The sequence below is a fragment of the Mastigoproctus giganteus genome, chromosome 1 (genome assembly GCF_048544385.1).
Source record: "Mastigoproctus giganteus isolate SK-2022 chromosome 1, ASM4854438v1, whole genome shotgun sequence".
In the NCBI taxonomy this organism is placed as follows: Eukaryota; Metazoa; Arthropoda; class Arachnida; order Uropygi; family Thelyphonidae; genus Mastigoproctus; species Mastigoproctus giganteus.
This window is the reverse complement of record NC_143575.1, coordinates 215,109,662-215,122,940: the sequence shown is the minus strand read 5'-3', so window position 1 is coordinate 215,122,940 and position 13,279 is coordinate 215,109,662. Positions and strand designations below refer to the sequence as shown.

At 41.0% G+C, this 13,279-nt stretch overlaps 1 protein-coding gene across 1 annotated transcript in view; it reads right to left on the bottom strand.

Annotated features, from left to right (window-relative positions):
• The window catches only part of skd (mediator complex subunit skuld), a 505,637-nt gene that overhangs the window by 348,652 nt on the left and 143,706 nt on the right, over nucleotides 1-13,279 (bottom strand). The window contains exon 5 of the mRNA XM_090376037.1: nucleotides 3,254-3,399. Within this exon, the coding sequence (XP_090232163.1) occupies nucleotides 3,254-3,399 (146 nt within the window). The remainder of the gene's footprint in view (nucleotides 1-3,253; nucleotides 3,400-13,279) is intronic.

Here is a 13,279-nt window from a genome sequence, read left to right as displayed (position 1 = left end):
GGACTAATGTTATTAGTGGAGTCCCTCAGGGCTCAATGTTGGGTCCATTATTGTTTTCTGTATTTATAAATGATATTGATGATGGTATATCAAGCTTAATGTCCAAGTTTGCAGACGATACAAAGGTTAGCAGGGTTGTCAAGGACACTACTGACACTATGCTGCTGCAACAGGATCTGGAAAGGTCGAGCAGATGGGCTGAGAGGTGGCAAATGAAGTTTAACATTGACAAATGTAAAGTACTACACATGGGAAACAGCAACCCCAGAGCAACGTATCAACTCTGTGGTACTACACTGACAGTGGTAGAGAATGAAAGGGACTTGGGGGTGGTTGTGCAGGCAGATATGAAGTTCTCTGAGCAGTGCAGACGGGCTGCAAGAGTAGCTCATGGAGTATTGTCAATGATATACAGGAATTTTTCCAGCAGGGATAAGGAGGTGATTATTCCCTTGTATAAGGCAATGGTCAGGCCACACCTGGAGTACTGTATACAGGTCTGGAGGCCTCATTTCAAGAAGGATGTAGAGCTGCTGGAACGAGTACAGAGAAGGGCAACAAGATTAGTGAATGGAACAAAGGGGTGCTCTTACGAAGAAAGGCTTAAGTTGTGCAAATTACAGTGTCTGGAGACTAGGCACCAGCGAGGTGATCTGATAGAGGTGTACAAAGCCTTGAATGGTTTGAGCTTGCTCAATGCTGATGGGATTCTTCCTCTAGCTCAGAATAATCACCTTAAAGGGCATAAATTCAAATTGAGGAAAGACAGATGTAGGATAGACGTGCAGAAATTTGCCTTTAGCCAGCGGGTGGTTGGTTGGTGGAACAGACTTCCATTCCTTGTCGTGGAGATTGATAGCCTAAATAAGTTTAAGGCTCAGCTGGACAGGTATTTTGAACGAACAGAGGGGTGAAGTGGAAGTGGGGTTTTTTTTTTTTTTTTTTTGGCTGATGCTGCATAAGCTTGCTTTCTTGCATCAAATGCCTCTACTAATGCTAATGCTAATAATATATTTGGATCTTAGAAAGGCTTTTGATACTGTTGCACATGGAAGATTGCTGCACACATTGGAACAGTGTGGCAATGGAGGCAAATTGCTGCTATGGATAAAGAGATGGTTGAGTGGGAGATGTTTGTTTGTTTGTTTGGTTTTTAGGAGCATTAGCAACTGAGGCCATATTGCTCCGTGAATATGCGGTGGTCATTCCTGACCTTTCCGCATTCTCCGTATTTGGTGGTGATGGGCTCGAACCCCGGTCTAATCAAGAAGCGTGTGCTATGCACTGCTGCTCTTTCCCACCTGGCTACGGAGGCGCCCGTTGAGTGGGAGAAAACAGAGAGTGGTAATCAATGGACACTGCTCTTCTTGGACTAATGTTATTAGTGGAGTCCCCCAGGGTTCAGTGTTGAGTCCATTGTTGTTTTCTGTATTCATTAATGATGGCTTAATGTTCAAGTTTGCAGAAGATAAGAAGGTCAGCAGGGTATTTAATGACACTAATGACAGTATGCTGATGCAACAGGATATAGAAAAGTTGAGCAAATAGGCTGAGAGGTGGCAATTGAAGTTTAACATTGACAAATGTAAAGTACTGCATATGGGAAGCAGTAACTCCAGAGTAACTTATTAACTGTTTAGTACTACACTGACAGTGGTAGAGAATGAAAAGGATCTGGGGGTAATTGTGTAGGCAGATATGAAGTTTTCTGAGTGGTCTACAAGAGTAGCTCATGGTGTCTTGTCAATGATATACAGCAAGTTTTCTAGCAGGGATAAGGAGGTTGTTGTTGTTATTTGATTTTTAGGAGCATTAGCAACTAAGGCCATATTGCTCCGGGATATGCTGTGGTCATTCCATGAACTTTCCACATCCTCCGTATTTGGTGTTGACGGGCTCGAACCCCGGTCTAATCTATGCACTGCTGCTCCTTCCCACCTGGCTACGGAGGCGCCTGGATAAGGAGGTGATTATCCCCTTGTATAAGGCAATGGTCAGGCCACACCTTGAGTACTGTATACAGGTCTGGAGGCCTCATTTTAAGAAGGATGTAGAGCTGCTTGAACGAGTGCAGAGAAGGGCAACAAGATTAGTGAATGGAACAAAGGGTTGCTCTTATGAAGAAAGGCTTAAGTTTTGCAAACTACAGTGTCCGGAGACTAGGCACCTGCGAGGTGATCTGATTGAGGTGTATAAAGCCTTGAATGGTTTAAGCATGCTCAATGCTGGTGGGATTCTTTCTCTTGCTCAGAATAATTGCCTGAGAGGACATAAATTCAAATTGAGGTAAGAGAGTTATAGGATAGATGTGCAGAAGTTTGCCTTTAGCCAGCAGGCGCTTGATTGCTGGAATAAACTACCATCTGTCATTGTAGAAGTTGTAGCTTAAATAGATTCAAGACAGATCTAGACAAACATTTGGAAAGAGTGTATCAGTGAAATGAGACGAGGTTTCTTTTTTTTTTTTTTTTTTTTTGCCGATGCTATATAATCTTGCTTTCTTGCATGATGTGCCTTTGCTAATGCTAATGAAGATAATCTAAATTTGAGAAATATTTCTTTATAACCACAAAGTGTATAAACAATATTTTGTTGTTAATAAAAGAATGACATACTGGTATGGCTTTATTTGTTGGTCCAGCTTATTCACTTCCACCATATTTTTATATAACCACTATTAGTATCATCTTTCAACACATAATTTATATTACACATATAACTCTACAATAAACTGTAGAGAAATTTTATTAAAAATTTGTTCACTTCGTTGTGTGGGGTTCACCCAATCACATAAAAGTTAATGAAGCCTATAGCATTATAGCACCACATAGGGTTGAAAATACAGAAGAAACGTTGATAGTGGACTCAAATTTCTGCACACTGTAATTTTTAGAAAATAGACAAAGTGGAAGGCTTTTATATTTCTTTTCTTCACTTTTATTAAAGTAAATACTTATGGAAATATCAAATACTACATTGAAATCACTACGTAAATTTGTGAGGCATCCAAATTAATCTCCTGCTTTACACAGTTCATGCTGGGTTATTTTTCTGTGTGGAACTTGGTTGTTTAATGCACACACAAAATGGTTACTTCCTAAAATCTTTTTTAGCAGTCAAAATTCACATTGTGCAGACCACAATATCAAATACAGTTAATAAGACAAAATGATCAGCATAATTAAAACTGTTAACTTTTTATAAAGCCCACTTTCTAGCAAAACTAATTTAATAATTGCATATAGAAATTTACCTTTTAGTCCAGAATGGGATGCTTGTGCTGCAATCAGATGGGACTTCGTAAGCCGACAAACTGCTTGGTGCTGTCGAACATCAACGCTTGCGCACACTGTACTTTCTCCATGAACAAAGAAGTTGAATGCAAATGTCAGCTGAGGACTAAATCAACAGTAATAAACAATATAAGATATATCTCTGTATAAAAATTTATACAAAAAGTTTTAAAAATCATTATCAAAATGTTTTCATAAATGACAATAAACCAAAGTTTCTTACATGATTCCTTCATCAGTTAGAATTAATTTAACTGTAAAATGACACGGGTTAATTGGATAGCCCATACCTTAAAACTTGGTAGTAGAGAAGGCCTCAAGTTTGATTGATTGATTGTTTTGATTTTTTATTGGCGCATTAGCTTCCAAGGCTATAATGCGCCAAGACCAGGTCATATATAAAAAAATTTTAAACATTCAGTGACCTAATTAGTTAGGTCACTATGTCAAAATGTATAAAAGGTATAAAAAATAAATCAATAAAAATCACATTAAAATATAAATTTTATACACGAGCAAAAACGTTTATTGATTTTAAAAAGCTAAAAACAGCAGACACATTGTCATTGTCGGATAAAATCTGACTGAGTGTATAAGGCTCAGTCAGATGGTTAAAAGCGATAAGACGAGCATTACTAAAACTGGAACAGTTACATAAAATATGTTTAACGGATAAAATGGTGTCGCATTGCTCGCACATAGGAGGATCATCCGCCCTCAGCAGAAACGAATGTGTCAGATGACTATGTCCTATGCGGAGTCGGGCAAGAACAACTTCCTCGCTCCGATTCCTGCGCAGACTGGACTGCCATGTTTGTATTAGAGGCTTTATTTGGTATAATTTATTTGTTCTCTCTCTGTGCCATAGTTCTTGCCATTGGGAATATATCTTTTGGTGTATTATTTGCCTGTAGTCTGTATAGGGGACTGACAGGCAACAATCGTTAGTGGGAGCTGCTGATTTGGCTGCAGTGTCAGCCAAATCATTTCCCTTTATCCCAATGTGGCTAGGAATCCAGCAGAAGCGGATATCAAATTTGTATTTATGAAGAGAATATATCTTCTGCTGAACCGGAGAGAGAACTGGATGACAGTTGTGTCTCAAAGATAATAAAGCCTGTAATACACTCAAAGAATCAGAATATATTATTGACCTTTGGCATTGAGAAGTTCGAATGTGATCCAAGGCTAACTCTATAGCATGCAGCTCTGCAGTGTATATGCTGGATTCAGGAAGAATCTGCTGAGATATTATAGTGTCCCGAAAGACAACAGCAGATCCTACGCACGATTCAGACTTCGAGCCATCTGTGTAGACGGGCAGGAAGTCGGAATACTCAGCTCGGTGTGCGGAAAAGAGCTGATGGTAGACAGATGACGAGGTTTCAGATTTTACCCATTTCTTAAAGGAGAAGTCGCACGATGGAGTATGAGCATGCCAGGGTGGAAGGGTCTCTTTTGGTGTTTGTGCAACCTTGTCTACCATGATGTTAAACTCTCTTAGTAGCTCTTGGACACGAATGCCAAAAGGTCGATTGGCAGTCTGACGGGTATTGTACAAGTTTTCCCAATGTGGCTTAAAGACAGATGTCCACGTAGGATGGTCTGGCAGGGATTTCAGCTTTAAAGCATAGCTTAAAGACAACTGCTTACGTCGAAGGGATAACGGTGGTTCGTTTGCTTCGACGTATAAGCTCTGGACAGGAGATGTTCGGAATGCTCCAGTAGCGATACGGATAGCCTGATGGTGGACGGGATCCAACCATCGAAGGACACTGTCTCTAGCTGAGGAGTATACCTGGGCCCCGTAGTCCAATTTGGATCGTACAAGTGCACGATAAATACGTAGTAGGGTACACCTATCTGCTCCCCAACGAGTAGAGGAGAGAGAGCGAAGAATATTTAGTCCCTTTGTGCACTTTGTACGAAGTTGACGAATATGTTCAAGAAAGGTCAACTTTTTGTCGAACACAAGTCCCAAGAATTTTGTGCTTGACACTACTGGAATAGCATTTTGTCCGAGCCTTAATTCAGGTTCAGGATGAAGATTACACTTGCGACAAAAGTGTACGCAAACGGTCTTCTCCGGCGAGAACCTGAAGCCATTAGCAAGTGCCCAGACATTCAGATTATCAATGGCTTTCTGCAGTTGTCTTTCAATAACCCTCATGTTGCACGACTGGCAAAAAATGCTAAAGTCATCAACATAGAGGGCACTGTTTACAGTTGGAGGAAGTTGTTCTGTGATGGAATTTATTTTGATGGCGAAAAGCGTGACACTTAAAACTGATCCTTGTGGTACTCCCTCCTCCTGGCTAAAGGAACGAGAGAGTGAGGATCCCACACGAACTTGGAAAGATCGATTGGCTAAAAAGTTTTGAATAAACACAGGAAGATGCCCTCTAAGGCCTAGGCTGTGCAAATCTTTTAATATGCCAAATCTCCAAGCTGTGTCATACGCTTTCTCCATGTCAAAGAACACCGACACCAAGTGTTCACGTTTTAGGAAAGCATCCTGGATGGATGTTTCCAGTCTAATAAGATGGTCCAAAGTGGACCGGTTCCTTCGGAAGCCGCACTGGATGTTGGAGAGAAGGTCATTTGATTCTAAATACCAGATTAAACGAGAATTAACCATTCTCTCCAGTATTTTGCACAAACAGCTAGTCAGAGCAATGGGACGATAATTTCTAGTGACTTTTGGATCCTTTCCTGGCTTAGCAAAAGCAAGAACGGTTGCCTTGCGCCAGGAATCCGGAAACTGCCCTTCGATAAAGATTCTGTTATACAGAGTGAGCAGATAATCCATAGATTTTGGTGAAAGATGTTTAATCATTTCATAATGGATGCCATCTGGTCCAACAGCACTTGCTTTTGAAAGAGTAAGGGCTCTTTTCAGTTCGTGTATAGAGAATTCCCCGTTATAGGGACAGTCACTCTTACACTTAAAATTAAGTGCCTGTTTTTCTATTTTATGTTTCAGGACCAGGAACTCTGGGGAATACGAAGATGTTGCACAGATGTTAGAGAATGTTTCCCCAAGAGAGTTGGCTATTGCAGTTGGATCTGCAATAGCGCATCCATTATAATCTAGGATTGAAGTAGGGTGGGATGTATGTTTTCCCTTCATTTTCCGGATTTTATCCCAGACTACCTTAGAGTTGGTAGACTGGGTAATAGATGATGTAAAGCGGATCCACGATTCCCTTTGACACTGACGGCGGATGTAGCGTGCTTTGGCTCGTGCACGTTTAAACGCTATAAGGTTGTTCGTGGTAGGTAATCTTCGGAATATCCCCCACGCTTTGTTTTGAGCCTATTTTGCTGCTGTGCATTGGGAATTCCACCAAGGTTTGGGAAATGGTGGAAACCGGGCAGATGTTTTTGGAACAGCATTAGCAGCTGCTTGGACGATGATTTCTGTGATGTACGTTACTGCATCATTGATAGGCTCCTGACTGACTGTATTCAGGTGGAAATTTGCCTGATGTTGGAAGGCAGTCCAGTCAGCCTGATCAATTTTCCACCGTGGTAACCTGAAGGGAAGACATGGTCTCCCACTGTGTAGCGAGGTTATCACAGGGAAGTGATCACTTCTGAATGGGTTCTCCTCCACTTCCCAGGTGAGTGAGGGGAAGTAGAGAAGGGGAGCAGATAGAGAGATCAATGGCAGAAAAGGTACGGGTAGGCATGTGGAAGAAGGTGTTTGTTCCAGTATTTAGAAGGGAAAGGTCATTGTCATTGAGCATGCGCTCTATGACTCGTCCCCTTGCATTAAGGTTAGCACTACCCCACAGGATGTTATTTCCATTAAAATCCCCGAGAAGTAAGAAAGGGGAGGCAACTGCGTTACAAGATCATCAAGGTCTTCCTGGGAGATGTCAGTCCCAGGTGGCAAATAAATAGAACAGACGGTTAATAAAAATCCCACTGAAAGGCGAATTGCAACAGCCTCTATGCTGGTTGTAATTTGCAATGGCTGAACTGGGGTCTGGTTGCCCACAAGGATAGCCACTCCTCCATGAGCAAGACCATCAGCAATTCTATCCTTTCGAAAAATTGCGATGTTGTGCATGGTGGGATCATCATTTGCCTTCAGATAAGTCTCCTGCAAGCAAAAGCAAACTGGCTCGTGCTTTTGCAGGAGGGCCTTGATGTCATCAATATTTCGCTGGAATCCACGACAATTCCATTGTAGCAATTTAGCCATTATTTTGGCTTGGTGGGTCCATCAGGCGGCTTCCGAGGTGCTGAGGGCTTACTTTTATCAGTCTTGGATTTATCTTTTTTGGGGAAGAAAGGGCGCTGTCCCGTGTCCATTTCCTCCTCCGCAAAGAGTTCCAAGACTGACTCTTCGGGTACCTCCTTCTGCTCGACATCCATCTTTTCTTGGGTTATAGGGGGGACTTCCCCTTTCTTATTCTTATCTTTCATAACTACCTTTGTAATTTGTGGAGCATTAGGGGGTACCGATATAGGAGTGGCAGCTGATTGGTCCTTCTGTGCAGGTTTTTGCGAACTTAAGAGATACCGCGCGATGGGAGTGAAAGACTCCTTTGGAGGAATGGTCATGTCCGTCTGAGTTCCGACGGAACATCTCCCTGCTACCTTCTGGGCGTAGGTAGGTCTGTTGATATTCAGGGGTTTGACCGATTTCCTTGCCTCCTGGTATGATATATTTAGCTCTGCCTTCAGCCGTTGAATTTCTTTTTCTTCTTTCCACCTCTGGCATGCTCGTGAGTAGGTCGGATGTTCGCCCTCACAGTTAATACAGGTGGGTTTTGCGGCTGAACATGCTGTTGTTTCGTGGTCCTTTGCACCGCATCGAGCGAATGCAAGGACTCCACGGCAGGCCATTTGAGAATGTCCATACTTCTGGCATTTAAAACACCGTAAAGGGTTCGGAACGTATGGACGCACTCTGTTATGGGTATTCCTCCGATTGATGTTGTACGGAGTAGCTGCTCAGACTGCCTGTCAGTTTTGGTTTCAATTAAGAGGTCTCCAGAACGGAGCCTCTTAACCGATTTGGGTGACCCTGCTAACCCATCTAACCCTTTCTGTATGAAGAAGGGTGACATTTTACCAATTGGTTTTTCTCCGGTGGAGTGTATAATTAGGAACCTTGGAACAGGCCCTGATGGTAATTCCGTTCGCTGCCTCTTTTTAGCAATAATGCTATCTGTATCTGTGTCTAAATTTTCAGATAGGGACCGGGTTGGGGCCCCTGAAGGAGTAAGTTTCTCAGGATTCATATAGTTTTTTAAATTGTTCAGTGCCCGGGCTCCCCACCCACCACGGAGCCCAAAGGGACGCCCACTACCCGGCATGCAATAAATGCGCTCGGGAGTGGGACGCCAGGGCTACCCAGACACTATACCCGCACCGCCGCCAGCCTGAATCCTGTCCCTCGGACCATGAGGGTAGGGGCGTGGCATTGACACAGTTGACCCTCGCAGGCGAGCCTACTAGCCGATTGATCCTAGCCGGGCCTTCCAGGACCACCCGTCTTGTCGAAGCAGGGGCCAAAGTGGTGTATTGAAGCTGGGCCCCTCAACCACCAGGATCCCCCTTTCCGAATTTCCACGGGTCGCAGCGCACGGCAAACACGCCGGATTCCATTGATATAAGCCTGGAACCTGGGCTGTGGGCATTGGATCCCAGTGATGCCAGTCTGGAAGTCCAGCAGCGTCACTGGGAGGTCCCCTCACCACGTACAGGTGCCCACGTCGAGGGGAGAAGGCCTCAAGATTAATTTGTTAATTTCAAAAGAAATTAAAATAGAATTTCTTTGTAAAGAAGTCTAGTTAATTCTGAAGTATCTCACTATAGGAAATTATTGCACTAGCTCCATATGACATAGTCTACATTATCTAAAACACAAGGATTCCTATTTTCCTTGAATGGACTACCTTTTTAAAATATTTTGCTCCTAATATTTGCCCAAATCATATATGTTAAATTATTCTATCGCTGATGAAATCTCTTAATCCTCATTCCAACATAAACTCCAGACCTTTATATTGCATATGTTGCACTAAAGCTTGTTACAGTTGTAAATGAGTTATTAATAAATTCAAACTAAATTCTGAAAAGGCTGAGTAAGAAACTTATTCCATATTCAAATGACAGTCAACCATTCAATTCTCTTTCCAAAGCTACTGACTGCAACTTCTGACCATCCACACTTCTAAGTTGCATCTTGATGGTTTTATTGCATCTTCACTTAAAGATAACGCTGACTTATTTGTATGTCTTCTTTTAACTCTTACAGCAACAATTCTGGAACTCTCCTCCTAATATACCAAACACACATTCAAGATCTCTCTTGATGTTCTGACAGAACATTAGAAGAATCCTGAACAACTTTGATGCCAGGAGGTTGCCAGACACTCATGATTTTTTGTTTGCAACTTGTTCTTAAAACATGTGTTCAAGAGTTAATTCCTGTTTTGTGTCACCTTTTTATACTCTCTTATTCCACTGATGTTTTTCTTATGCAAGAAATTTGCTCATACTTCCTAAAAAGGAAGTATGAGCAAATGAGGGTAACAAGGGTAACAAAAGGGTATACATTTGGGCTTTGTCAATGATATACAGGAATTTTGCTAGCAAGGATAAGGAGATGAATATCCCATTGTATAAGACAAAATTGTCAAATTCAAACTAAGGAAAGACAGTTGTAGAATAAATGTGTGGAAGTTTGTTTTTAGCCAGCAGGTAGTTGATTGCTGGAACAAACTTCTGTCTTTTGTTGTGGAAGTTGATAGCTTAAATAAATTCAAGGCAGAACTAGACATACTTTTTTTTTTTTTTGGCTGATGCTGTATAAGCTTGCTTTCTTGCATCATGCACCTCTACTAATGCTAATTCCTAAAAAGGGTAACAAAAGGGTATACATTTGGGTTTTGTCAAAGATATACAGGAATTTTGCTAGCAAGGATAAGGAGGTGAATATCCCATTGTATAAGGCAACTGTTGCACCACATCTTGAGTACTACATACAAGCCTGGAGACCTCATTTTAGGAGGGACGTAGAGCTACTGGAATGAGTACAGAGAAGGGCAACGAGATTGGTCAGGGGAACAAAGGGATTCTCTTACCAAGAAAGGCTTCAGTTCTGCAAATTGCAGTGTCTGGAGACTAGCCACCTGTGAGGTAATCTGATTGAAGTATTTAAGGCTTTGAATGGATTGAGCAAGCTCAATGCTGATGGGATTCTTCCTCTTGTTCAAGACCATGAGGCGGCACAAATTCAAATTGAGAAAGGGCAGTTGCAGAATAGATGTCTGCCTTTAGTCAACAGGTGGTTGATTGTTAAAACAAACTTCCATCTGTTGCAGTTGTGGAAGTTTATATTTTAAATAAATTCAAGGAAGAACTAGACAATCTACCGGAGGGAATGAATGGGTAAAACGGAAGGTGTCCTTTTTTTTTTTTTTTTTTTTTTTTTTGGTTGATTCTATATAAACTTGCTTTCTTGCATCATTTGCCACTGCTAATGCTAAATCCTTCCCCTTCCAATTGCCATACAATTGCACTTACTTCAACTCTCTCCAAAGTAATTGAGAAATCAATCAAAATACTTTCCAGCTATTTCAATTTAGTTGGGATTTTTTCAATAATTGTGTCTTCCAGTTTTCTGATAAGTTTAATTTACTTCCAGTTTTTACTAAAATTTGAATTTTTTCCAAATATGCAGAGATTATTATTTGATCTAAAACAGACCTATCAAATTTAGCAATACACAATTAAAAGCCAATATTAGGTGCTCTACTCATGCTTGCCATTAGGCATTTGTTTACATTATGTGAAAGAAATGAATCTAGACCACAGATTTTGATTTTTGTAATAGAGATTTAACTTTTAATATCTTAATTTCGAGTTCATCTTTTGTAAGTAACATTAACAACTCAGGTAAAGTTGAATGCATCGATAACTTAATTTCACTGGTTGTTTTTTTTTTTTTTTTTTTTTTGTAAGAAGCATTATCGACTTAGGTGGAGTTAAGGCCACCATCATTGTTACTGGTTATCAGGTATTTTGGTCTCTGTTGCATACTGAAGTTGTGCTTGTTCATACTATTAGTATTACAAGCAGCAAGTGATGAAAGGCAGCAAAGGAGGATCAAAGGCTGACACAAGTAATTATAGACCTGTTAGTTTAACTTCTGTTCCAGGAAAATTAACGGAGGCACTGGTTAAAGAAGCACTGCAGGATCATCTAGACAAGAGTTCAGTTATAGCTCAGACGCAGCATGGTTTTGTTAAGGGCAGGTCTTGCCTGACCAATTTGATTGGATACTATGATGTAGTCACAAAAGAACTGGATGCAGGGAACAACTTTGATATTATATATTTGGATCTTAGAAAGGCTTTTGATACTGTTGCACAAGGAAGACTGCTGCACAAATTGGAGCAGTGTGGCATTGGAGGCAAATTGCTGCTATGGATAAGGGGATGGTTGAGTGGCAGAAGACAGAGAGTGGTAATCAATGGACACTGCTCAACATGGACTAATGTTATTAGTGGAGTTCCTCAGGGTTCAGTGTTGGGTCCGTTGTTTTCGGTGTTTATGAATGATATTGATGATGGTATATCAAGTTTAATGTCCAAGTTTGCAGATGATACAAAGGTTGGCAGGGTTGTTAAGGACACTACTGACGCTATGCTGCTGCAACAGGATCTGGAAAGGTTGAACAGATGGGCTGAGAGGTGGCAAATGAAGTTTACATTGACAAATGTAAAGTACTACATATGGGAAACAGTAACCCCAGAGCAACGTATCAACTCTGCGGTACTACACTGACAGTGGTGGAGAATGAAAAGGACCTGGGGGTAACTGTACAGGCAGATATGAAGTTCTCTGAGCAGTGCAGACGAGCTGCAAGAGTAGCTCATGGTGTCTTGTCAATGATATACAGGAATATTTCTAGCAGGGATAAGGAGGTGATTATTCCCTTGTATAAGGCAATGGTTAGGCCACATCTTGAGTACTGTATACAGGTCTGGAAGCCTCATTTCAAGAAGGATGTAGAGCTGCTGGAACGGGTACAGAGAAGGGCAACAAGATTAGTGAATGGAACAAAGGGTTGCTCTTACGAAGAAAGGCTTAAGTTTTGCAAATTACAGAGTCTGGAGACTAGGCACCGGCGAGGTGATCTGATAGAGGTGTATAAGGCTTTGAATGGTTTGAGCATGCTCAATGCCAATGGGATTCTTCCTCTTGCTCAGAATAATCACCTCAGAGGGCATAAATTCAAATTGAAGAAGGACGGATGTTGGATAGATGTGCGGAAATTTGCCTTTGGCCAGCGGGTGGTTGGTTGGTGGAACAGACTTCCATCATTTGTTGTTGAAGTTGATAGCCTAAACAAATTTAAGACTCAACTGGACAGGTATTTCGAACAAACGGAGGGTGAAATGGGAGTGGTGTGTTTTTTTTTTTTTTTTTTTTTTTTTGGCTGATGCCGAATAAGCTTGCTTTCTTGCATCATATGCCTCTACTAATGCTAATGCTAATGCAAGCTTATACAGCATCAGCCCCCCCCCAAAAAACATACCCTGACTCATCTGCACATCCCCTTAAACAATTTGTCTAATCCTTCCATCAGAATCACAAGCTCTGGTTTATACTATTATGTTAGCATAGTACACTGTTCTCAACTTCAATCAGGTCATGGAATGTAAAGATTTTTCATTATCAATACTGTGGAACAGGATAAAGTAATAATAATAATAACAAAATAAACAAGACAAAGTAGTTTAAAATTCAGTTCATTATATTTCCCTCGGCCAACAATTCCACCTTTCTCTTCTAATCTAAAATAATCGTAGAAACTAAGCTTTGATAGCTTTTTATACTAACTATGAGATAATGCTCAATATTTAGAACTGAAACAATATCTTATGAATGGATGAACCTAATCACAAAGAAGAAAATGTATTGCATAATTATTGGTTATTAGGGGACAAAAGAATTCTACA